We start from the raw sequence: 27,502 nt of genomic DNA on the forward strand, positions 1-27,502 counted from the left end.
TCAGGGAAGACCAGAGCGATGTGGACTCCAACAGTGACTTTCCAATGTTTTTTTTTTTTTTTTTTAATACATTTTTGAATGTTGTATTTTGTAATACTGGCATTGTTTACTTTTTTCTTATCCAATATTTTGAGGAGACACTGTCTCTCTTCCCTCCTTGGACGAAACGCCTCTGCATTCTATGCACCTTTAAAGAACCAGAAAGGTATCTTAATCCCTAGCCTATATGCATATAAACATGAAATGTAAAATGTATTTTGGTCCAACACATTCATTACATAAAACACAATACATGGCGAGAATGCAATAACAGTTTGTTTCATGCATAAACAGCCAAGAGACTTTGAAAAAGTAGATTAGCATCTTTATTGAAAAGAACTCAGGATTGTATGCCTTTGATTCATAGTGCAGAGAACAGAAGTTTATTTATTCAACAGTGCAGAAGCAGTGGCGCTGACAGATGAGCGTCCGTCCCAGCAAACTTCTGTTCTTCTCATGAGTCACTGTGATCAGGCTAACAGAAATATGCAGCAATTAGCAGGAGTGTGTGTGACGGTGGTAGTTTGGTTAAGAGAGTGTACGGTGTTTCAAACAGGTATTAAAGACATTAGCAGCTTGACAAAGGAGGTGAAACATTCAAGCTGTCTGTCCTCTAATGTGCATCTTCATACGTCCCCGTCTGATGCTTTTTTACCTTTCCGGTTCCCCTGCAAAAAAGAAAATTGAACATATGCTGATTTAAATACAAGTCAATGTGATAGTCCTAGCCGGTTTGGATGTACTGTACCTGATGTTTCGGTTGTTCTGACTGTAAGCCCTTCACTTTTGACCTCTCTTGCTCCAGAGCGGTGTGTAATTGTGTCACCTTTAAAATGAGAAACAAATTTTGGTATGCAAATAAAATATCACAGCAACACAACACTAGTCAAAAGTTGCTGTATCTAGTAAATAAGTGGATGTGCAGACACACCTGTGAGGACAGCTCTTCTTTAATGTTCTGGAGCTCCTCCACCTGCAGCAGAATTTCAGCTTTGTCCTTCACTGAAAATAAAGAAAGCTGAATAAGAAGAATGAATGCTAGACTGCAGCGTGTCAGGTGTGTGTGATGTTCTGCACTCACTCTCTCCCTGTTGAAGCATCTTAAGCAGCTGAGCGTTTCTGGCCTTTACTTCCTTATATCTATCCTGAAAAACAACAATTAATTAGTAAACAAAAACGTGCTATTAATCACACTGAAGTCTGAACTCTTAACCACAGTGAGCTGTTAATTTAGCATCAGTCAAAAAGACAAACTACACACACATTCCAGCAGAACATCAAAACTATCACAACAGTTATTTATCATCTTAATCCAAAATTAGCCAAAATGTATTTAAGGCACACATTCTGACAATACTGTAATTAGTATTGACACCTAATTGACACTTTTAATGATTAGATCCTCCCTGCAGTCGTAAACATTATCACAGTTGTTTTTCAATTAATTGTGCAGCCCTGTGACAGTATAATGGGAAACATGCATTCAGGAATAGTTTACCCAAAAATGAAAATGACGCCATGATTTACTCGCCCTCATGCCATCCTAGGTGAATATGACTTTTGTCTTTCAAACAAATACAAGTGGAGTTATACAAAAACATATCCTGGCTCTTCCAAGATTTATAATGGCAGTGAATGGCTGTTAAGTCCAATAAAGTGCATCCATTCATCATTAAAAGTACTCCACACAGCTCCGGGGGGTTAATAAAGGCCTTCTATAGTGAATCAATGCATTTGTGTAAGAAAAATATCCATATTTAAAACTTTTTACTGTTGTAAGCATAGGGCTGGATGATTAATCCTAAAGTAATCGAAATACTGAACCTCTAACCAACATAATTTTCCCATGTCGGTTATTTTGTTTTTAAATCCTGTTACAGCGCCGCTCAATGTCAGTTCCAAAACAGCAGACCAATCAGAAGACCAGAGGTGGGGCAAACATTGCCAGCTTTTGTTTACAGTAGCAGGTTGGCTTGGCAACTTTTGTATTTGACGGCAACATGGCATTAGGCATTCTACATTGCGCTTTTTTTAAAAACCATACCTGAGCACTGCGTCTCAAGATTTAGATGCAAAGACGCATTATGTGTGAAGGGCCAGTAAGAACCTACCTGCGCATATAGACAGACAGGACAAGATCACTGAGAGGAAGATCACTATTATTATATAATAATAATAATAATAATAATAATAAAAGAAAAAAAAAAAAAAAGCTGTTCATAATTTGTAATCGAGGTAAAACATAAAATTAATGATTTTATTCAGATTTTGATTTTAGGTCACGTCGTCCAGCCCTACGCATGTGCGAGAGTGCCATTCCAGTGGATGACGCCACATGTACAGTAAAAAGTTTTTAATTTTTATTATGGGTTATTTTTTCTTACCCAAATGCATCGATTTGCCTCAGAAGGCCTGTATTAACCCTTTTTATGATGGATGGATGCACTTTATTGGACTTCGAAATATCAACCCCCATTCACTGGCATTATAAAGCTTGAAAGAGCCAGGACATTTTTTAAATATAACGCCGATTTTATTTATCTAAAAGAAGAAAGTCATATACAAGTGCATAGCATAAATGAGTACACCCCATGATCTATATATATATATATATATAGACTGGATTGCTCATTGTGTTCTAAACAGGCAGTGAAGCCCCCGAAAGTGTTTGATCCACCATCTTACTGTTCCCTACCGGCAGAGAGCACCATTGACTCACAGCTAGAAAAAAAAAAAATTACCTGATTTTAAGCATATCAGTAACACAGGACTAGTTTTTAGGATACGTGTATGTAAATTAATTTTTACTTTAAAAGTTATCTGCAATGTTTATAGTCTTTTTGGGCAGGATAAGTTTTGAAATCGTTCAGGTGGGTGAACGATTGTTAACTTGCCAACACAGTTAACTGATCCAGCACAAAATATATTTCTTTATGTAAGGAATTATGCAGGAAATATTAAACATAAACATATATCTGGTATTAGTATATGAAACTGGTTTGAATATACAATAAATAATACAATACAAGCCTGTTACTATATTGCTCTATGTTGTATTGGACTTCAAATCTTGAAGCTTTATTGCTTGATGTCTTTATAATCATATAATTTCCTGTTCATTCAATAAAATGTTTGCGAATACTAGGGAATAGTAATATGGTGGCGCTGTGGCTTCACTTCTATGACATCATGAGCAATCCAGTTCTCTATTATACATCAGTCGTACACCCCCTCTAAAACTTAAATTTACCAATTACTCTTTACTTACAACATATATTAGGGTTCTTTGTATATATAATGTTCCAACAAGCCAGCTTGATCAATGACTGAAGACGAATGTCAAAATTATTTACGAAAACAAGTTCTTATCAAAGTAATAAAATGTTGTTGCAAAAATTAGTACACCCTCCTGAAAGATACTAAATAGAAAAAATAGTGTAGGTTTAAGGCAATTTTTGATCTACAGGTAAGTATATTGAACCAAAACTTTTAAAGACAAGTCATTTCTTGACAATTAAAAGTGTTAATCTTCACTTTAAGTTTTCATTTAATGATGAGTGAGTTTTCGCTAGAAAAATAGCAGGCATGTAAGTGTCTCAGAGCTGGCAAAAGCGATGAAAAGACTGACACTTTATCTCACAGAGTACGACGCAGCCTGCAGAAGTGACATGCATGGTTGCTGTCACCACTAGAATTACCTACTGTAAATAAAACACAATTAACTAATTTAACCTCTTGCAAGGCCCATATTTACAAAATATAGACTTCTGGGAATCCATACTCTGGTCTCTAGAGACCAAGTCAATCATTTCGGATCCAAAAGCATCCAAAATGTTCTGGTGTTGCTAGAGGAGGAGTACAGTGAGAGGGGCCTGGTACCCACAGTGACATTCAGTGGTAGTAAAGCTCTCATATAGAGACACATGAGTGCTGAAGGTGTGAGGGAGTTGTGCTTTATCAATGCTTCATGAATTCACACACCACTGTGTGATGTAAGACAAAAATCTGAAACAGAGACATGTATTTCACTCAATCTTAACTCTCTCTCGAGCAGCTGTGGGGGATTCTGTAGAGACGAGATGAGCAACATTCCCCATTAAAGACCAGGGCATTTAAGGAGCTCGTCCTCCAGGAGTTAAACAGGACAGATGTGAAAATTTGTCATGAACTTGTACACTTAGTGCCAAGAAGCGTTCAGAGCAGTATACTTAAAGTTATGGAGGACATATTAAGAACTAGAATATTATATATCTGCTGAATTAAATGTAGGGTGTACTAATTTCTGCAATCCTTCATTAAACAAAACTGGCTAATTTACTTATTTTCATTTTTGGCTGAACTAACCCTTAAAAAAAAAAAAAAAAAAAAAAAAAACTGCACAAGCACATGCAAATGTTCTTTAGAACTCTAATAAGAAAGGATCTCACCACACCACAGCATCTTACCTCCCATTGTGAAATTGTCTTTTTCAGCTTTACAATTTCCTGGTCTTTCTTTTCCAGTTCATATTTTAACTGCTCAGTTCTCACATCCTGGGAGTTTTAAGAAAGAAAACGAGAACAACAGTTGTGGTGTTACACTGAGCTTCATTCTAGACTGCAGTACAGTCTTGTACAAATTATTTTTTCAGGTTTTTGTTCTTGTATCTGACTCAAGAAGAGTGAATGACTGAGTATTCTGGCAGAAGTCTGACCTGCTCCTGCTCTGAGGAGGTGTTGACCTCATGGCCGGCGCTGTTGCTGTACTGCTCTCTGCGCTTGTCACGCTGGACGATTCGGCTCACATCATCCTCCAGCTGGTTGAAAAACTTGTCATCACGCAGCGCCGGATTCACAGGCTTTGAAAGACAAAACAGGAAGATGAAACTGCAAATCGGTTCACTGCACATTTTCAGTCAGAATCCACTAAATATTGTCACTGCAGTATGATCAGCATGTGACACACTGTATGATGTTGAAGTGGAAACCATGAAGGGTTTTCAAATGTTTTGATGCCAGGGGACCCCCTCTTAAAATCATGTATAAATACATTTAAACCAGTGCTGTTATTGTTAAATAAAGATCAAGCTATCTATATTTATTCATTTAGCGGACACTTTTATCCAAAGCAACTTACAAATGAGGAATACAAGTGATTTTTCATTAGGAATACTAACAATACAAAGTTTCAAACAATATCCAAAATAGAACAACACTCTAAAAAACAAAAAACACAATTTGTTGAGTCAGCTTAAAATAATTTGTTACCCTGCTGCCTTAACATTTTAAGTTCAGTCAACTCAAATAAGTTTAGTCAATTTGAAATGTTAAGTTGTGCTAAGTAACAACTTGTGTTAAACTTAAAAGCTGGGTAAGTAACCCAGCTGCATTAAAATTTTAAATTGAATCAACTCAAGTATCTAAGTCGTCACTTAGCATAACTTAACATTTCAAGTTAAATAAACTTTTTTGGAGTTGACTGAAGTTACAATTTTAAGGCAGACAGGTAACAAATTATTTTAAGTGACTCAACAAATAGTTTTTTACAGTGAAGTTGGAAGAAAGAGGGATATAGGTACAGTAAAAGCACTTTTTTTTAAAATAAATGAGTCAGCAGGGTGTCGTTAACTGCTCACAGACATTACAAATCTAATTCTAATCTAAAATGTAATTTTTATTAACTAAAAGTTGAAATAAAATAAAACAAATATTACATAAAAACTTAGTACTATGGAAGCCCGTTTCTGCCATTTAATACAAAAAAAAAAGTTTCTCACAATACTTTTTTGTAATAGATGCGCAATTCTGACAAAAAAATGTATAACTTAAGTTATAAAGTCAGAATTGCGAGATATAAATTCACAATTCTGACTTTTTTCTTAAATGCAAATTACTTTTGAAGATTTTTTTATTTTTTTTCTCAGAATTGTGAGATATAAACAATTCTGACTTTGTGCAAAAGAAAAGAAAAAAAAAGTCTTTCAATTAACTTTTTTTTATTTTTTTTATTCAGTGGCAGAAACAGGCTTCTATATAGTAAAATAATAATAGTAACTATTAGTAACAAAAATTAGAAATGTTGCCCTGACAAGTGATTTTCTTTTTTTTTTTTTTTTTGGTTTAAGCTTAAGTAATACTGCTAAATTACTAAACCTAAAACTTAATTTAGGCTACACAGAAAAATACAAAAGCACAAAAAACAATAAAACTAAAATTAAAATATACAAATAAAAGCTCATTTAAAATAATAATAAATACTACAATAGCATATTAAGAATACTAAAATAATGTTTATTAACACTATGCAAATGAAGACATAAATTATAAATAAATTAACATACATAATTATATAAACATTAAAAATCACTGTGTCAAAGACAAAAAAAGGGAATATAATATAATCAGGAGAACATTTATTTATTTTTTATTAAATGTACTTTTTTTTTTTAACTCATAAGAAATATGTACTTTTACTTATTATATATATATATATATATATATATATATATATATATATATATACACACACACACACACACACACACACACACACACTTTTACTTTTATATAAGTATATATAATAAAGTAAAAAGTTCTACTAGTTTTTACTAGACTAGTTTTTAGAACATTGGACCATCAAATTTGTTCATTTTGCTAACGCATTAAATATATTATCTTATCTTAACACATTGACCTCCTTAAAAATACATGTTGTAAAACTATTTGTCTTTTTTAACTTTTTTTGTGGCCCTCTGGCTGTTTCAGATCCTCAAAGCAGCCTGAGCTTGTATGTTCATATTAACCACTCACCTCCCTGTCAGGCTTCTTGTTCAGCTGATCTGTAATAGAGACAGTCAGTTAAAACGGCAGTACGGTCACAGTCATTTATCTCTCATGATAAGAACGCAGCATTCTCACCCACGCCACCCTCCTGCTGGAAATCTTTAAGAGATACAGTCACTCGTTTGTCCTTCCCCTGCTGATTCTTCTTCTTGTCCTTCTTTCCTCCTGCTTTTGCTTTTGGTGACGCCGTCTCTGTTTTTTCAGCATCCTTGAGAGATTATAACACAACATTACACAACAAAGAACATATACTGTAGTTAGAAAAAAAGAAAAAAAGAAAAATGCTTAAGTAAGCATTAAAATAGCTGATATAAATGGTTGCACAATCAACTGCAATTATTATATCACATTATATAAGTATCACAGAGCGCCTGACTTCAGTATCTCACTTTATCCACAAGAGGGGGTATTTGTCTTGTCAGTACATTTTAAAGAGCCAGAAATAAAGCTCCACAAGTATGAACATGTAGCAGATTGATGTTTTGGCAGTGTGGAGATAGCTCACAGTAGCTCACTTAAAGCAATTGAACATCTGTAATTTAAATTTCATCCTGTTCCTTAAACTATTGTATGGCCTTAGGAACAATTTTTTTTCTGTGCCTAACATCTACTTTGCTGTACCATCCAGCTCTTAATGCATTGTTTCCTTCTTGAGCATCAGTGAATGCTTTCACCATTTGTAATAGCTGTGTATGAGTCCATGAATTGTCCTCAAGGTAAAAAGATGGATCTCAAAATCATGCAGTCATTGTTGGAAAAAGGTCAAATATGCAGAAGATGCTGGAAAATCAAGGAATGTGTGGGATCTGAAGAATAGCGGGCAGTTTAACTGTTCACAGGACTCGTACAGATACTGTAAAATGAAATTCCAGGACTTTCAAAGACTTTAAGCACTACTTTTTTGATTTTTAAGGACTTCAAACAGGGATCTCACTTACTGAACAATGTGTTTATTTCAAATTCTAAACAACAGGCCTATTTGAAGTCCCAGTCTAAATCAAATGATTCGGATCCGTGCTCCGAAGTTCCGATCTAAAGCAAAAGATTTGCAAACCTGTTCCAAAGTTGCGAACTAAATCAAATGATTTGTGATCCACTCTCAGAAGTCCTCATGTGAATAATGATTCGCAAACCATTATTTCAGATCAGGACTTGGAGTGTGAACTGTGAATCATTTGACTTAGATAAGAACTTTGCGTACCACAATCTAAATCAAATGATTTGGAACTTCAAATGGTGGATCACAAATCATTTGATTTGAATCATTCAATTTGCAAAATGATTCACAAACCCATTCCGATCTAAATCAAATGTTTCGCAATATGTGTGCCGAAGTCCCGACCTGAATCAAATGACTCATGATACATGAAGTTCCAACCAAAATTAAATGATTCATGATATATGCTTTGAAGCCCCGATTTGAATCAAATGATTTGCGATACACAAAGTTCTGATTTGAAGTCCCAGTCTAAGTCAAATGGTTCGGATCCATGCTCTGAAGTTCCGATCTAAAGCAAAATATTTGCCAACCCATTCCAAAGTTCTGATCTAAATCAAATGATTCATGATCTATGCTCTGAAGTCCTGATTTGCAAACCATTATTTCAGGTCAGCACTTGGAGCGTGGATTGTGAATCATTTGACTTAGATAAGAACTTTGCATATCAGGAATCATTTGATTTGGATCGGGACTTCAAATCATGTAGCGTGAATCATTTAATTTGAATCATTCAATTCGCAAAATGATTTACAACCGATCCAATTCAAATGATTTGCAATATGAGTGCCGAAGTCCCGAGCTGAATCAAATGATTCACGATACATAAAGTTTCAATCAAAAAGAAATTATTCACAATATACACTCCGAAGTCCCAATTTGAATCAAATGATTTGCGATACACAAAGTTCTGATCTAAATCAAATGATTCACAATACGCGATTTGAAGTCCCGAGCTGAAACAAATGATTCGAAATAGGTGATCCGACTGGAACGCTTCGAAAAAGTGGTTTAACTGATTCAGAGTTTCGAAAAGCTCCATTTCACCCTATACTACGTGCTTACTAAAATCATTACAAGCGGAGTTCAAACGACGGAGATGCGACCTTGTTCGGGAAACAGTTGTGACTAGCTAGTTCGTTTCCACAACAATGCATCGTACTATGGAGGTTAATCAGTGAGTTACGTCGTTGTACGGGAAACGCACCCCTGAGCGGTTCCAGCATAAATGACTCAATTGATTTGATTCATCCGTTTCTCTTTTTTGCCCATTCAGCCATGGTTACACGACACTGTCAGTACTACTACTTGCTTAGCTCTATTGTTTTCTGCAAATAACGGAAATTTGCAAAAAAAGGTATGTTTTTTGAATTGCGTAAATTTTGTGTGAAGAGATGCGTGCTTATTGACAAAACTTAAAAACTTATTTCATAGATACATTGTCTTACAATAATTCAAGCACTTTTCAAGTACCTCTTCAGGAATATTGCTATTTGCAAGGGCTTTCCAGTCCTTACATTTTAAAAAGTCATATTCAAGTACTTCAAGCACCTTGTATGAAGTCTGTGTTCAGGACAAACAAGGGACTCGCAAACATCTATCACAAAACATGGATCATTCACGTAACTACACACAGTATTCAGATTCAAAGTTATGTAAACTTTCGAATTTTTTATTTTTTTTTAATTCAGTTATGTTGTTATATTTGCAATGTCTTGTGATCCCTCCTATTCTGTTAAAATTAAAAAAATATTTGCAAAACTTTTAAAAATGTGATTTATAAGTGTTATTACTTTGAACTCGATGGTTACAAAATATGATATTTTAGAGTCATTAAATTTAATCTTCCCTTGATGTGGTACCTTTTTATGCTGCTCAAATTCCAGTTTACTCAGCATCAAGGCCTTCTCAAGATCCGCCTCATACAAGTCACTGGTCAGCTGGGACAAACACAAACATGAAGATGTTTGCATAAAGCAGGAGGGAAATGGGCCATGCAAAAGTCAAATTCTGAGGTTCAGTGAGAAAGGTTTACCTGTTCATCTCTCTGTTTCCACTCCTGCCAGCTCTCCTGGGGCTTGGAGCCTTGCTGGACCGCTGCCGGGCTGACCAGATCATTGGCTAAATCCTGCAGCGTGAGTGTAGAGGGAGGTGCTGTTGACTTCTGAGGGATCTTCTTAAAAGCAAGACTTCTAAGCTGCAGTGTGTAACAACAAACACTCTTTGTTAGCAGGCATTAAGCTGACGCTTTACCCAAAACAACTTCAACCCAAAACAGAACTAGTACGACACGCCACCCTCTGTGCCTGTAAGGATGTTATAAACGTCAACACTGATTCATCAACATTGCTAGTTCATTGCTAGCCGGCAGAGGAAGGCAGACAGAGCCACACACATAACGACAGATAGTTACACAGACAGACAGATCCACAGTTAGAGATTATACTAACAGCAAACAACATATAGAACAACAGGCAGATGATAGATTAAACAGAAAGAATGACAGATGCATAAAAGAAAGAACAATATTTAGATTTAGGCTTTACTTTACTAGTTACTTTAAAAAGGTAATCTGATTATGGCACTTGCTTTACTTGTAATGTGTTACCCACAACTCTCGGATACATAAATTGATTATGCCACAGTTATTGGCACCCAATTATTGCAATGTCCTTTTCCAAAAATAACAGTTTCTCCTATAATGCCTGATGTGTTTGGAGAACGCCTGACAAGAGATCAGAGACCATTCCTTGATCCAGAATCTCTCCAGATCCTTCAGATTCCCAGCTCCATGTTGGTGCTTCCCCTCTTTAGTTCACCCCACTCGTTTTCTACAGGGTTTAGGTGAGAACTGTGACGGCCATGGCAGAAGCTTCATTTTGTGCTCAGTGACACATTTTTGTGTTGATTTTGATGTTAATTTTGGATCACTGCCTTGATGGAAGATCCAAACATAAGATTTCTAACAGAGGCATTTGGGTTTAGATTTTTTATCTGTTGGTATTTGCTAGAATTCATGATGATGTCTAACTAAACAAGACGTCCAGGACCTCCGGGAGAAAAACAGGCCCACAACATTAAATATCCATCAGTATATTTAACCGTGGTACAGAGTACTTTTTATCCCTGTTTGCACCAAACCCATCTTGAGTGTTGCTGCCAGAAAGCTGTTTTTTTATGTTTCTTCTGACCATAGAAGCCAGTCCTGTTTGAAATTCCAGTCATGTCTGACAACTGAATATGCTGGAGTTTGTTTTTGGATGAGCCAAAGTTTTTTTTTTTTGGCTATTGTTTTTTTTCTTGAAACCCATTTGAACAACATGTGGTGATGTAGGAGCTGTTTGATATATATGTATATAAAAGTGTTTTAGGCTTTCTGACCCCAAGATTCAACTAATCTTTGCAATTCTCCAGCTGTGATCCTTGGAGAGTCTCAAACTTTCCTCCTCAGCATGCATTAGGACGATATAGACACATGTCCTCTTCCAGGCAGATTTGTAACATCTTTAGTTGACTGGAGTATCTTAACTATTGCCCTGATGGTGGAAATGGGAATTTCCGGTAACACTTTATTTTACAGTGTCATAATACAGAGTAATTACCTAATTAAGTACGTAGCAGTAGCCGTTGTTCTTACATGAAACAAAATGTACTTACTATGTAACTAACTTATGGAACAGTCTGTAATTACAGTTTGTAATTATGTAGATGTAATAGGCAGCCACTGTTACAAATATGTAACAGACCGAGTCTGTTACACAGCTACATATGTAATCAAAAGACTGTTGCACACTTTATACAACGTAATTAAAAATGTAAGTACACAGACATAAGCTACTTAAAATAAAGCGCATCAAGACTGTCCTTAAGTGTACTTCTTGTGTATTTATACTGTACACCTTATCCAGCTGCACCTTAGTTCGAACGCACCAGAACACAGCTTAAATACATGTGATACCTTTCTAATTACATTAAAATTACAGAATTACACAGGCATAAGCTACTTAAAGTGCATCAAGATTGTACTTGTAAGATTGTACAAGTAGTTGTGTAACAGACTCGGTCTGTTACATATGTGTAACAGTGGCAGCCTATTACATCTACATAATTACAAACTGTTCCATAAGTTAGTTACATGGTAAGTACATTTTGTTTCATGTAAGTACAACGGCTACTACTAAGTACTTAATTAGGTAATTACTCTGTATAATGGATACCTTAAATAAAGTTTTACCGAATTTTCAAAGCTTTAGCTCTTTTCTTACAGCCACTTTCTATTTTGTGAAGCTCAGCAATCTTGTTCCATACATCAGAACTATGTTCTTTGTTTTTACTTCTTGTGATTAATGATTAAGGGAATTTGGCCTTTGTGTTCCTCATATTTATAATCCTGTGGAACAGGAAGTCATGACAGCACAATTTCAGTCACCCGGGTGTGCTACAAAATGTTAATATGAATGAATATACTTCAGAGATATTTTACTCATAAGAATTTCTAGGGGTGCCAATATTGGTAGCCAACATGCATATGAGAAAAACATTTATTTTATAATGTGAGTTTCCCCCATTGTCAATTGTTTTACATCAATGAAAGATTTTCGTGAATTTTTTAATGAAAGATCAAAAAGATAAATGATGCAGGTTTATTTTCACAGCCACCTTTGCTCATATTTACCAAGGGTGCCAATATTAGTTGGCGGCACTGTATATAGATAGACAGACAGACAGACAGACAGACAGACTGTGTGCAGAATTATTAGGCATGTTGATAATCTGGTCATATTTTTTTACCAAGCACATTTTACCAATTCCAAACCACAACAATCTTAATAACTACTATTAATTTTGTATTTAATAATTTGTAAGTGATATATAACTGTCCGTGAAGGCTGGAAGTGAAAAACTCCTTATATTCAGGTGTGCAAAATTATTAGGCATGTTTTCTTTCACAGATAAAATGAGCCAAAAAAAGATATTTAACCCAGAGTGAAAAGTCCAAATTATTAAATGCCCATGAGAAGAATGCAATACTAATGCATTACAAGAATTTGCAAAGTTAAGGCTTCACCATTGGACAGCGAAATGCTTGTTGAGTCTGCATGGTCAGAAAAAACAGGTGGAGAAGAAAAGATGCATGTTAACTGCAAAAGAATTAGGAATGAAGGTGAAGAATTAGGTGTGACACCATCAGGAACCATTTAGTCTCCAGTGCCACCATTTTCCAGAACTGCAAACCTACCTGGAGTCTTCAGAAGTACAATGTGTCAGGTTCTCAGAGACTTTGCTTGGTAAAAAATCCTAAAAAATGCCCCTGACTTAATAAGAATAACAAGCTGATGTGTTGTGAAATACATGAAGACAGTTTTTTTTTTTTTTTTTTTTAAATAGGCTTTATAGACATAAGTTGAGAGTGACTCTTGAAGGACAAGCATCACATTCTTATTAAGTCAGGGGCATTTTTTAAGTCTACCAAGCAAAGTCTCTGAGAACCTGACACATTGTACTTCTGAAGACTCCAGGTAGGTTGCAGTTCTGGAAAATGGCGGCGCTGGGACTAAACGGTTCCTGATGGTGTCACACCTAATTCTTCACCTTAATTCCGAATTCTTTTGCAGTTAACATGCATCTTTTCTTCTCCACCTGTTTTTTCTGACCATGCAGACTCAACAAGCATTTCACTGTCCAATGGTCAAGCCTTAACTTTGCAAATTCTTGTAATGCATTAGTACTGCATTCTTCTCATGGGCATTTAATAATTTGGACTGTTCAGTCTGGGTTAAATATCTTTTTTGGCTCATTTTATCTGTAAAAGAAAACATGCCTAATAATTTTGCACACCTGAATATAAGGAGTTTTTCACGTCCAGCCTTCACGGACAGTTATATATCACTTACAAATGATTAAATACAAAATTAACAGTAGTTATTAAGATTGTTGTGGTTTGGAATTGGTAAAATGTGTTTGGAAAAAAAAATATGACCAGAATATCAACATGCCTAATAATTCTGCACACAGTGTGGATAGATAGATAGATAGACAGATAGATAGAGACAGACAGACAGACAGACATAAAGTAGATAGATAGACAGACAGACAGACAGACAGATAGATAGATAGATACACCTCATTGGCTTCACTCTGCTGCTGTTCCCTCTTTTTTCTTCTCTTCTCTTTCTTTTTGTCGTTCGTCTGATTGTTCTTCCCGCTGGGAGATTTCCCCGAGCGGGACTTCCCTGCTCCCCGACCCGCCTTCGGCTTCCCCGCATCCGAGTCAGAGTCCGAATCCGAGTCGACCTGCAGCAGAGCGAAGCGGGACGCCGTTGTTGGCACTGAAATCACCACTGATGCCATCCTGAACCTGCCAATCACACGATCATCACATCACACCGGATTCAGCGCTGCTTCACATGCAATCACCGTGAGTCATTATCAGTGACACAGTTCGGCACAGGGCTGGTGTAAACACTCATTTACAGTGATTCGTAGCATTTAAAAGTCAGTGCTAAATATACACAGAGGAAAAACTCTTTGCATATTCGGTAGCATAATAAACTGATAGAAACAAATACAACCAGCTTTAAGTTGGATTGCAAATCACAGCTGTAGTGTCATAAGGACTTTACCATTAGAAGGTGTAACGTTAGTAAATAACCGACTGCTGCTGTATTGGTGGATGTTTCGCTAGCTGAAGAACAGCTCCGATATATGTTTGTTGTATATTTTAGGCTGTTTTAAAACACACGGACTGCCTAGATATATTGCAGTTTAATGATCACAGCATTTGATACCCGAAATGTCGCTAGCTTAGACTTTTTTTTAGCTCGGCAGTGCTGAACACAAATAACAAACGCGTGCTATCACTCTTATTTTTTCCCTGAAGATGTTTCATATTATTAAGCATGTATCGTGTAAACCTGCCGGAATTTTAAGGGCAGGCTTCGTTAAAATAAACTAAACAAACTTTCACCTGTTTAGGACTGTCGGTAGCCTCTGCTTCGTGCAAGTAGAAACTGCAAAAAACAGGCGAGAGTATGGCGGCCTGAACGGACACAAAAGCTTCAATGGTATCATTGGGTGGAAAATGTTGTCAGGGAATAACAGAGGTCTGGATTTATTGAGTCGTACTCACTCCAGGTGGCGCTGTGCGGCTCATGAAGCCAACTCTCAATTCATTCACATTAACTATCAATGTCACTTAAGATATTTGTATACTAAAACTTACAATCGTTTAATTTTATAAATGTATATACCTGATATACAAAGTAGTACCTGGCCCAGAATTCTATACAGGCTTATTAAATAAACGTTTTAACCAGTAATCACAAATGACTGTGATTGGTCTATCACAATCAACGATGAGAAAAGCAACAGATACCACGTGATACCACTTAACGGCTAATTCAGCAGCGGTCTGGAAAATAATTTACGTCTTAACAATGGCAATGTGAGACTATTACGCAACCAAATTAAATTTCACAAAAAGTTAACATATGAAGATAAATCCAACTAACCAATTAGAAACGCCGTTCACCATCAAACCCCGCCCATTTCGGTGACGTTTCATACCAAGCGTCATTCTACCTACAGCCTTTGTAGGCCCGTCTGTAAATAGTCAAAAGCGTTTTAAAAAGATGCATGAGTACGAGTTTTATTGTCAGCAGTATATTTGACAGTACTCGCTGTTCTCAATGTTTTTTTTAATCACCCTAGTTTTAAAATATATTTTAAAAATCGAGCGTACTAAAGTTTAAAACATCAAACCTTAAATGCTGCCTTTGTTCCTCCCTGAATGCTTACAGTCTTTCTGTGTTATTCTGTCTAGAGCTTTGGACTATATTTTTCTCCCATCTTCTCTGAGAAAGATGAGCCACCCAACCTTGCTCTGATCATCTTTTTACTCCAGAAATCAGAAATTGTTTATGGGCATATGACTTTTTTTTTATTTTTTATTTATTTATTTTTTTTTTGCCATTAAGAAGGAGGAAAACCCACTTGACATTGAAGCGGGCATAAGACTATGGATCTGAGAGTACATTTGTGAGGTTTGATCTTTCAGTGTTTAAACTGGAGTGAAATATCTATTTAAAAGAATAGGTAGGATAGGGAAATCTATGATCCCATGAACCCGTAAATACCTGAAAAACTCCTCTTCCAGAAGAGAAATCTCTGCATAAAAAATGCAAAGTGCCACCCTTTTATATTAACTATACATCCTTGGTGAATAAAAGTATTAATTTCTTAAAAAAAAAAAAAAAAAAAAAGAAAGAAACAATAAAAATGTACTGACCCCAAACTTTTGAACGGTAGTATATATATATATTATTCAAGCCAGTGGCTTCTGTCATCTGTTTGGTTACACACATTCCTCAAAATATCTTCTTTTGAACAACTTGAGGTTGAGTAAATAATGACATTTTCATTTTTTGTCTGAACTATCCCTTTAAGAGAGGTTTTAACTATCAGATTCTTATTGAAAGGTGATGTATAGGTCAGAATGAATGGGAGAGTATACTATAGCATTCATTGGTTTAGTGTAAGTTGCTCCCATTGTAAGTGCATAAATGTGCAAATGATACTTTCTGAAACAGCACTTCAATTTTCGTGATGTAAGGGTGTCTGCTACCCTCAAGTGGCTGTGAAAGAAAACACAACCACTCACCAGCCTCTTCAGGTCACTGAAATAATCATCTAATGGCCAAAGAGCTATGTTTCATTGAAGTATAAGTGGCATCTGCAAACAAATGAACAAACAAACTCCAATTTGCTGAGCTATATTTGCTTTTAACCAACTAGTTAATGAATAAAGCCCCAGCAGAGTTAAGCTACAGATGTAGTTGTTAAACATTGGGAGTCAATTATGCATGAAACTTAATCTGTCTTGCATAAAGAATTAAGTGTTATGTTAAATGTTTTTTGAAGTCTCTTAATCATTTTCACATTAAAAATAAAAACACATTACACATTGCATATATTTTTTTATTTTTTATGTATTTCAGTATGTGATAATATAATACTGTTTGTAATACACATCCTGAGCATCATTACTGTGCTCCATCTTCAGAAATGCACAACAGCTGATGCTCCTGTGGTCCTGTGGCTTTGTTTGGATTTTTTTTTTTTTATACAAAAAAAGAACTTGAAAAAAGCTGATGCTGTCAGTAGTAGATGCAGCGTGTGTGATGTATTGGAATGTGTGCCATTTCTTTATGGTGTTTTTTAGCATATGGCCACAGGTAAAAGTCAATTAGAGCAGAGTTGATGTGGCAGCTCTTCCCGTCTCTCTCCTCCACAAGCTTCCACAGATGCTGCCGGATTCTCTCCACACACCAGATGGAGCAACCCCTGATCTCCACCTCTCTCCTCTCACCTGAGCTCAACAATTCACCTGTGAAAGGACCAACAATCACTACAACAATACTGATGAGATGACCTGTCTATTATTTAAGGATAAATATAACAAAACCTGTCAAGAAATGTCCATATTTCACCCAACAAAGGAAAATATATTTGGTTTAAAGAACATGAAACCTATTTTAAGGGCAGTATTTTTATTAATATTAAGCACATTTTCCAAGTTCTCATTACTGTAATGCAAAAAAAAAAAAAATCCCATTTCTGCCACTGAATAAAAAATAAAAAGGTAAAAAAGGTAATTGCGACTTTTTGAGATATAAACTCGCAATTGCAAGTTATAAATCCAGATCTGAGGAGAAAAAAAGACTGATGTGTTGACAGAATTGTGAGTTTATATCACACAATTCTGACTTTGTCACAATTGCAAGTTTATATCACGCAGTTGCGCCTTTATTTCTCAGAATTGTGAGTTTATATCACGCAACTCTGAGAACAAAAGTCAGAATTGTGAGATAAGTCGTAATAATCTTTTTTTTTTGTTTGTTTTTTTATTCAGTGGCAGAAACAGGCTTCCATAGTATTTACATATGTAATTATAAAATATTATAACTTTAATATTGTCATTTTAATGAAAAAATACAATTATAAAAAAATTCTGTATTACAGTAATGAGAAGTATCAGAATAATGAGTTACAATTTTTTTTTTATTCACATATAATCAAATTAATGTTGCAGTCTAGTTGCAAATTATACAGAGAACAAAGGTTTTGAATTTTATTAAAGAGCTCTAGAAAAAGGCACAACAAACCATTTTTCAGTGTCTCCATAAGGGTATCTGAGTAGCGTAAAGCGCCGAGGTACACGAGGCCTTGTGGCACCCTGTAGTCAGCAAACATGGTCAGGTAGTCCAGGTTCGGGATGTTTCCCTCCCCTCGAGCCTCCATGATGCCCCAGAAGTCTGCCACAAGGATCTGAGCTCTCTTATAAAACGAGATCCTCTTACCCTGCAATATACACAAAATGTGAGGTTATCATGAGCTGATAGTACTTATGAAAAAGAAGTTTGGTTTAGCATTCATTTAAAAGGCAACGAATGAAGGGGCCAAATGGAAGTTTTCATGTTTTTAAGTTCATTTATTTTATATGCTTTAGACATGTAAAACATCCATGTCAATTCATGAACTAGTTTCACTGAAATGAACTGTCCAAAAGAACCAGTTTGTGGAAATAGAATCAGATTTCCCTGTTTGCCCGAGTTTGTGGTTTACAGGTAATAAAGTTGTAAATAATGTTCAGTTTGCACAGACCAGTCATTTCACTTCATAAGTCCTTAATGCAGTGCCCTCCACTAATATTGGCACCCTTGGTAAATATGAGCAAAGGCAGCTGTGGAAATAAATATGCATTGTTTATCCTTTTGATCTTCAAAATTCTAACCTTTCATTGAAGTAAAACAATAGAAAGTGAGGGGAAATTTTTATTATGTTTTTCTGTAATTCATTTTGGCCACAGTTACTGGCACCCAATTAAGTCCTTTTCCAAAGATAACAGCTCTGAGCCTCTCTTATAATGCCTGATGAGTTTGGAAAACACCTGACAAGAGATCAGAGACCATTATTTCATACAGAATAACTCAAGATCCTTCAGATTCCCAGCTTTTTCCCTTCAGTTCACCCCACTCATTTTCTACAGGGTTCAAGTCAGGGAACGGGGACGGCCATGGCAGAAGCTTCATTTTGTCCACATTTTTGTGTTAATTGTGATGTTTGTTTTGGATCATTGTCTTGATGGAAGATCCAACCACAACCCATTATAAGATTTCTAACAGTGGCGGTCAGGTTTAGATTTTTTTTTTTTTCTGGCAGAAAAATAGGCCCAGAACAATAAAGATCCAGCAGTATATTGGGCATAACCGTGGGCATGGGGTACTTTTTATCTGACTGCACCAAACCCATCTTGAGTGTTTGTTGCCAAAAAGCTCTTTATTTAGTTTCATCTGACCATAGAAGCCAGTCCCGTTTGAAGTTCTAGTCGTATTTGACAACTAAATATGCTGGATTTTGATTTTGGATGAGCAAGCAGGATTTTTTAATAAAACCCTCCTAAACAACATGTGGTGATGTAGGGGCTATTTGACTTTTTTTTAGGCTTTCTGGCCCCTAGATTTAACTAATCTCTGCAGTTCTTCAGCTGTGATCTTTGAAGAGTCTTTGGCCACTTAAACTCTCTTCCTAAGCTTGCATTAGGACGATATAGACGTGCTCTTCCAGGCAGATTAGTAAAATCTTTATTTGATCTGAACTTCTTAACTATTGCCCTGATGGTAGAAATGGGGATTTTCAATGCTTTAGCTCTTTTCTTACAGCCACTTTCTATTTTGTGAAGCTCAGCGATCTTGTCCTGCAGATCAGAACTACATTTATTGGTTTTACTCCTTGTGATGGACAATTAATGGAATTTGGCCTTTGTGTTCCTCATATTTATAATCCTGTGTGACAGGAAGTCATGGCTGGACAATTTCATGCTCCGAGTATTAATTTCATTTTTGGGTGAAAAATCCATTTAAGTATGACTTAAGCATGTAAATTGCTTACTAAATTGTAAGAATGTATAATAAATGCATTTTATTGAATTTAAAAGTGCATTTTTGACCCACTTATGTAGTACATCTTTATATACAATTTCATAATTACTTCTGTCTTTGAAATCTGGTTAAAGTGTGCTGATGAATGTACTGACAAGCATTATAGTAAACTAAAATTCAATGTAATTTTTATTGAATGTATTTATTTATATTTGTAATTACACATATGTAATGATGTTGCAACTTAGTACATTTAAAATATACTTATATACATACATTCAAAATATACTAGAGCTGCAACGATTCCTTGATTTTATTTGAGTATTCAGTTTTTAAAAAATCCTTGATTGCATTTTGCCCATATCGATTAATCAGCAAAATACCAGAAGTGGTGCATTCCACATATTTAACCCATTTAAAAATTATAATAAAAGCATAATGCTATTAAGAATTCACAAACACTATGATTCAATTAAATAAATATATGCAATGCAGGTTTAATATATAAGATTTAATTATTTACATGTGCAGGTTACGCATTTGCATCTCAGAGTGGCTCCTTTCACAGTAAATGCTGCTCCACGAATTGTTATCATTTACATGTGTGGAGCATCTCAAACTCTGTCTTGTTTGGGTTTATTATAACATTCATCTGTTACACATTATGCATTTTAACAGTTTTGTTCAATAAAATCATATAATTAATTGACTTTGATACTTTATTTAAACTAATTATTATTGCCTCATTGCTATTATATATATTTTTTAAGTCATTTAAAGGCTTTTGTTCACTTAGGTCTATCTTTATTACTACAAAAAAAAAAAAAAATACTGTCCGAATAATCGACAGATTACTCGATTACCAAAACAGTCATTAGTGACAGCCCTAAAATATACATAATCTAGATATTCGAATATAACACAAAATTAAAATTATAATCAATTACTTGGCATGATCTTTAGTCAACATTTTAAAATAAGTGAAAAATAAGAAATTTCTTTCAAGCACAACAAAAGTTTTGTTAAAACAATTTTTTAAAAAATAAAAGTGAACTTTTAATTTGATATTATAAGGGTAAGGGCTGGTGATTTCAGAGAGGCTAGCACTCTCCAAAGCCACGCCTCCTCCAAAACATGTGAATGTGCACAGGCAGACCAGAGGCTAACCAGGCTGAATGAGCTGTCAGCTTACCAAATGTCTCATTCACTGCTGAGAAAACATTACAGTAAAAAGCGCCTACTATTGCAATAATAATGCTTTCCATTCTCACTCTGTCTGCAATAGCGTAATGAAACATGCTGATGATGTACCATGTCTGTGCAAACACATACATTGACAGGCAGCTAGGTCTGGTCCTATGGTCCTACGCCTTCCACAGATGATATAAATACATATAAATACATTTAGACCAGTTAACTTAGTGACTGCTATCGGGATGTGAAAAGATTTTTAACCAGCATAACAAACAGGGTCTCTGCAGGTTTTATGAGGGTAAATCTAAGATTTTTAAAACCTTTTTAAGACCAACTAAAGAAAATTGAAGGGAAAAAAAATTGAAGGGAAAACAATACAGCAATATGTTCTCTAAGTATAGTTTGAGTTTTACTTTGACTTTCAAATTAGCAGCAATTCAGCGTCTAGCAATTGTTTGTCTTTAGTTTGTTTTAGTTTTCCCTCTGTTCCTTGCTTTTCTTTGGTAAAAGTGCAGTGCACATTTTACTTTCACTTTCAAATTAGTGCAGATTCAGTGTCAAGCAGTTATTTGTTTTTAGTTTGTTTGAGTTTTTTTGAGTTGTTCACTTTCCTTCGGTTTCAAGTATCTTGTAAAAGCATCATGAGCATTTTACTTTCACTTTTAAATTAGCAGCAATAACATAGCATAACAAACTTTTTTTAACAAAACAAATAAAAATACACCATGTTATATGTCTAATATAAAATAATAACTTACACAAAGTTTAAATAGGTACAAAACTGGAAATCAGTAAACACTGTGTAACCAAATAAATATTAAACTTCCAGTTTAAATAAATAGTCAAACACTGTGGAACCAAATAAATTTTCAAAATCTTTTCAAAATCCAAAATATTTTGAAACATTAAAACATGTGCTTTTGCATTTCGATTTGAAACACTTCTGCAATGGTCTTATCTTTCTCACCCCTTTCTTCTGGTCAGTCAGCTTGACTCACTCTCTTCAGGTGATAAATGAAATGTAATCTGTGATGCACCTGTAGTTTGGCACACTGCATTGAACAGCTGCATTCAGTTTTATTTGTGTTGTCTGTTCTCTAACTGAACTAATTGGTTTTTATTACTATAAAACAAAGTTTTTCTCTGGGTGACTGACAGATGAAGTAGCACATACCGCCATCTACCGTGTATTGTTTAATGAATGTTGAGCGACTTGTAGCACAGAAATTACACTTTCGCTTCACTTTAAAATAAAACACATGAGGAAACAATCGCTCATGAAAATTGCCATGTGAAGATCATATGAATTTAAGACTTGCTGCTGTGATTTAAGACCTTTTCAAGGCCATAATTCACGGAAAAGCGATTTATGACTTTTTAAGACGTTTTTTAAGCCTACAGAAACCCTGAACAAAACATGTTTCTGTACCAAATCACCTACCTGCCTTTAAAAGGCTAAATTGTAAACGTATGTGAATATTTTTACCTCATACGTGGCTTCATCTCTGTATGACGGTATGTTCTCCACAATGTACTTCACCATCTTCTCTGCATCATTCTCACAGTGACTCATGAATACCCGGAAGGATCCGCCATGCTCCATGAGCACACGTCCGGCCTCTGTTAGAGCCTGGTGACGCTCTTTCAGCATCGGCATGGGAGTATCGCTGTCTGAGCGCAGGACTTTCGCCAGCTCGGCCTCACTGATCTGAGAGAAGTAAGTCGGGTTTGTAATGGGCACACCTAAACAAACACATCACACACATATCAAAACGTTAAACATATAATGTTCTCATCAAATGAAAAGGAGAATGATTCAATTCTGTAATCCAGTCACCTTCATCCATAGCTCTGGTCACAGCAGCACACAGAGACATGTATCCTCGATAGGTGTTTCCTCTACACACGACCTCACACTGCTCTTCCTCCCTCTCAGGCCAGAAGGAGAAGTTCATGGTGTCAGTCACAAACACCCAGTTAATGGCTTCATCTGAGTCTGGTGAAGGAGCCAGAGGATTCATCATCTTCCAGCCGCTGGCTGTGAACTCCTCGCTCTCACGGAGCTCATAGATCATCTGCGCCACTCGTTTAACTCCATCTTCATCCACAAACACATCTCGACTGCGCTCGGCAACAAACTGACTGGACTCTCGAGGAGACAGTGGCTTCTCCATTGGTTTCTGTGTTAACAGTAAAAATGTTGTTAAGAATTGAATACTAACATACTACTTGCATACTGCACTGTACTGCATACTATTGAAACAAAGGTCATATCAGGATTGCAAGGTTTTTGCAATAAAACCCACCTATTTGCTACTCAAAACTAGCCAAATCAAGTTTCGAAGAGGATCCCCCAGTAAAAAAACGCATTCCGGGGGGTAAAATACACATTTTTGGGCTGGGTTCCCCTGGTACTGTTTGCATTCCAGGGCAGGGTTGCCAGGTTTTCACAACAAAACCCACCTATTTGCTAATCAAAACTAGCCAAATCAGAGTTGTCAAGAGGATCCCCCAGTAAAAAAGATTAATGGGGGTAAAATATAAATTTTTGGGCTGGGTTCCCCTTGTACTGTTTGCATTCCAGGGCAGGGTTGCCTGAGGTTTTCACAACAAAACCCGCCTTTTTGCTACTCAAAACTAGCCAAATCAAGTTTGGCAGAGGATCCCCCTTTTTAAAAATATATTCACCTAAAATATACATTTTTGGGCTGGGTTCCCCTGGTACTGTTTGCATTCCAGGGCAGGGTTGCCAGGTTTTCACAACAAAACCCGCCTATTTGCTACTCAAAACTAGCCAAATCAAGTTTCAAAGAGGATCCCCCAGTAAAACGCATTCCGGGGGGTAAAATATACATTTTTGGGCTGGGTTCCCCTGGTACTGTTTGCATTCCAGGGCAGGGTTGGCAGGTTTTCACAACAAAACCCGCCCATCAAGTTTCGAAGAGGATCCCCCAGTAAAAAAACGCATTCCGGGGGGTAAAATATACATTTTTTGGGCTGGGTTCCCCTGGTACTGTTTGCATTCCAGGGCAGGGTTGCCAGGTTTTCACAACAAAACCCGCCCAATTGCTACTCAAAATTAGCGCAAAAGTAGCCCAGCCATGCTTCAAGGGGCCATCATTTTTGGCTAAATATTACGTTATTAGGGATCACTTCTACCCGCAGACATGAAAACAACCCGCGGCAACAGTATGGAAGGAGCCCAATTCTGTGGGAAAACCTTGGACTTGGCAACACTGTTCCAGGGGCTAAATAAAACATTATTGGGGTCGCTTCAACCCACGGACATATAATACAACCAGCGGCAACAGTGTTAAAGTAGCCCAATTCTGCTGGAAAACCGCGGACTTGGTCAAGATGAATGCACTGCATTGTGGGTTTAGTGTTCTACACATGATGCCAGTGCTGAAGGTAATACATTCAAAGTAATGTGAGTTACATAGTCAGATTTTTTTTTTAAGTAACTAGTAAAGCAAAGCATTACTTTTTAATATCGAAGGAGTTACTTCTCCAATACTTTGTCTATACCAAGCAAAACGACACATTTATGTTTATTTTTTGTTATTGCTGTATAGTGTTGAACTTTTTTCTCCTGCGTCATATTCTTCATGCAATTTGTTTGAGGTGTGCCCTCTACTATACAGACATGAATTTACATTTCCTTAAGCCATTAATTTCACTTTTGTTGTGAAAAGGGCTTTTACATTTGTAAAAGAACTTTTTAATTTTAAAAACAAACAAGCAAGCCCTGCCCAGATTTAAAAAATAACTCAAAAGTAACGTAACATTACTTTACATAAAAACTAATTAACGTAATTAGTCACGTTTTTTAGTGAGTAATGCAATATTGTAATGCATTACTTTTAAAAGTAACTTTCCCAAACAACATCCGAATATGCATACATCCCTACTATATACAGTCATGGCCAAAAATACCGGCACCCTTGCAATTCTGTCAGAAAATGCAACCTTTCTTTTAGAAAATTCTTGCAGTTGCAAATGTTTTGGTACTGACATGTTTATTTATTTACTTATTTATTTTTTGGTTGCATTGGAACAAAATTCTTTGGTAATCATCAGATTTCATGATACCGTTTACACGCATTCAGTGCCAGAAGCAGCAAAGCATGTGTTCTTTTCTTTGAAGGCCTCATTTCTTTTTTTGTAAACAGTGCCATGATGTCCTTTACCAAAGAGCTGTCCACAGTACATTCTCCCAGAAGGACTGTGGTTTTGTCACATAGGTTTTGGCAAACTCCAGTCTTACTTTTTTATGCCTTTGTGTCAGCAGTGGTGTCCTCCTGGGTCTCCTACCATAGCATCCCTTTTCGAGGGATAGTGCGAACTGACACTGTTGTATCCTGTGTCTGCAGATCAGCTTGAATTTGTTTGGAAGTTAATTAGCGTTCTTTATCCACCATTCCAACAATCCTTTGTTGTAATTTTTCATTAATTTTGCTTTTCCGTCTACGTCCAGGGAGGTTAGTTACAGTGCCATGGGCTGTAAACCTCTTGATGATATTGTGCACAGTGGTCACAGGAACATTGAGATCTCTGAAGATGGACTTGTAGCCTTGAGATTGTCCATGTTTTTCCAGTTTGTTCTCTCAAATCCACAGACAACTCTTTACACTTACACAAAGGTTGTGTAAAAAAAATTGCCCACACATGTTATTTGCCACAGGTGTGTCTAAATACAAATTACAGGAGCATCACATGCTTGAAAAGCAATTATTTCTTACAATTTTGACAAGGTGTCAATAATTTTGTCCAGTTCATTTTTGACTTCTGTGTGAAATGTTTTATCAAGTTTGACTTTTCTTCTGTTTTTTTGTGTTGTTGCAGTGCAAACAAAACCAATAAGCATGTGAATACCACAACATTTGCAACTGGAACAATTTTCTGACAGAATTGCAAGGGTGCCGATAACTAACTGAATGACCTTATAGGCCCTGTCCCAAATTGCATCCTAAACCTTTGCAGTCTTCCTTTGAGTCTGCACCTTTGTGTCATAATGCCACTTTGACTGTAGGGTAGAAGTCTGCCATGAAGCTCGTCTCAGTGCTGGCTTGGCAGAAGCCCACATAGTAGCCGCAAAGGGGCTAAAATGATGAATGGGACACCCTACGGTCTCATGGATACGCACATGCAGCCGCCACTGTAAGTCTGCAAGACCTCAAGTGCATGTGAAGTGTGCCATTGGGACAGGGCCATTCTTCTGGTGAGAACTGTGTATTGAGTGCACACTTTGCTATTGCACGAGGCCACGGCAGAGCATTTGTGAATGGCAGTGAAGTGACACAACTAGTATACTAGTAGACACAACAGGACAATTTTACTGTAGTAAGGCTGGATTACAGTCATACTACACATAATAAAACTTTATAAAGCATACTTTTTTATTAGTCACAAAGTACTTGTTCGGTGTAAGAAAGTACTCAGTGGTTTTGGAACACAGCCATGTTGTATGTGTGTATCTGATTAGTTTTTAAATGCAATTCATTATATTAAAATATTCATAAACTAAAAGATACTTCAAAAAACTAACAGACAGTATACTTTTCCACCTTTGTATAGTGTGTTTTAAATAAGTATTTTAAATGATTCATTAAAAATGTTGTATATATTTTACACCTTATGTTGTCAAGTGACTCGTTAAAATGTACTTACTGAAAAGTCTGTGTCCAAAAACAGCCACTCAGTTGAAAGTCCTTGTAAATGCAAACAGACAATCTTGCATTAATTTTCAGACACGCTGTAATGGTTGTTAGTAGTCAATGCTCATATTTGCAGAAGTGAGGCGAGTGCACGAGGGGTGTGTGGATTTCTCTCTGTACAAAGTACATTAGGTTGTATGTCAGCTGCAGATATTACAGGCTTTTCTCCTCGTACGTAAAACACATATTACACCTTCTAACGCGTTACTTAAACACACACACACACACACACAAGCTGTAGCTTTTCCGTGTTTTATTTCTATTTGCTAAAACTGCACTCTAGAGGCGGATTGTGTCTGGCCGTTTTGGCTTCAAGATGATTACAGATGCGCAAAAAATGCGCAAATATACGGTTTATAGAAAAGTTGCAAAGCTTGCTAAACTACTAAATAATATTCCATTTGTGTGTATTTTCTGAACACCGATTTTTTATTCGATGTAATTTTTTTTTTTTTTTTTTTTTTTTCAAGATGTGCATGCATGCTATAATGAAAACTGTGTCAGACAATATCTGAACTTTTCTTTATCTTAAAGTTTAAAACCATACAGATTACTGTCGGCCAAAGTGCAAAAATGTCTGAGGCAACATTTCAGCTTTTCTTTTTTTATTACGTGCATTGCATAAATGTGCAGCTCAAACAGAGTAAGACCACAGGACAACATTTTCTGTAGTGTGTATTTATTTTTTTCCCCTTTTCTTTTCTTTCTTTTTTTTTTTTTTTTTTTTGTTTGCATATGTCTGCAGTTTTTGACAATACATCATACAATGCATTCTAAAGAATATATAATTAATCT

The 27,502-nt window shown here is 36.1% G+C and overlaps 2 protein-coding genes across 2 annotated transcripts; both read right to left on the reverse strand.

Annotated features, from left to right (window-relative positions):
- Positions 1 to 351: 351 nt before the first annotated feature.
- On the reverse strand, positions 352 to 14,942 carry gkap1 (G kinase anchoring protein 1). Its single transcript, XM_051116931.1, has 12 exons — positions 14,825 to 14,942; positions 13,981 to 14,215; positions 9,893 to 10,054; positions 9,720 to 9,797; positions 6,936 to 7,068; positions 6,828 to 6,856; positions 4,733 to 4,876; positions 4,485 to 4,571; positions 1,121 to 1,184; positions 971 to 1,041; positions 788 to 865; positions 352 to 707 (listed from the first exon to the last, which is right to left on the reverse strand). The coding sequence occupies exons 1-12, from the start codon at positions 14,926 to 14,928 to the stop codon at positions 666 to 668; spliced, it is 1,227 nt and encodes a 408-aa protein (XP_050972888.1). The 5' UTR covers positions 14,929 to 14,942; the 3' UTR covers positions 352 to 665.
- A 1,897-nt stretch (positions 14,943 to 16,839) lies between these two features.
- Positions 16,840 to 27,017, reverse strand: qng1 (Q-nucleotide N-glycosylase 1). The gene is made up of 5 exons (XM_051116934.1): positions 26,661 to 27,017; positions 22,828 to 23,170; positions 22,477 to 22,733; positions 18,021 to 18,216; positions 16,840 to 17,242 (listed from the first exon to the last, which is right to left on the reverse strand). The coding sequence occupies exons 2-5, from the start codon at positions 23,162 to 23,164 to the stop codon at positions 17,013 to 17,015; spliced, it is 1,020 nt and encodes a 339-aa protein (XP_050972891.1). The 5' UTR covers positions 23,165 to 23,170; positions 26,661 to 27,017; the 3' UTR covers positions 16,840 to 17,012.
- Between the last annotated feature and the right edge of the window lie 485 nt (positions 27,018 to 27,502).

The sequence above is a fragment of the Labeo rohita genome, chromosome 8, assembly GCF_022985175.1.
Source record: "Labeo rohita strain BAU-BD-2019 chromosome 8, IGBB_LRoh.1.0, whole genome shotgun sequence".
Taxonomy (NCBI): Eukaryota; Metazoa; Chordata; class Actinopteri; order Cypriniformes; family Cyprinidae; genus Labeo; species Labeo rohita.

Bases quoted from the DNA above. Each gene is read 5' to 3' on its own strand.
- qng1 (XM_051116934.1), bottom strand. From the start codon at position 23,164: ATGGAGAAGCCACTGTCTCCTCGAGAGTCCAGTCAGTTTGTTGCCGAG. The intron at 22,734-22,827 runs GTGACTGGATTA...GTGTTTGTTTAG, and splicing joins GACCAGAGCTATGGATGAAG to GTGTGCCCATTACAAACCCG. The intron at 18,217-22,476 runs GTAAAAATATTC...TGTATATTGCAG, and splicing joins GAGATGAAGCCACGTATGAG to GGTAAGAGGATCTCGTTTTA.
- gkap1 (XM_051116931.1), bottom strand. From the start codon at position 14,928: ATGATACCATTGAAGCTTTTGTGTCCGTTCAGGCCGCCATACTCTCGC. The intron at 1,185-4,484 runs GTAAGATGCTGT...GTTGTTTTTCAG, and splicing joins AGACAATTTCACAATGGGAG to GATAGATATAAGGAAGTAAA. The intron at 1,042-1,120 runs GTGAGTGCAGAA...CTTTATTTTCAG, and splicing joins GATGCTTCAACAGGGAGAGA to TGAAGGACAAAGCTGAAATT.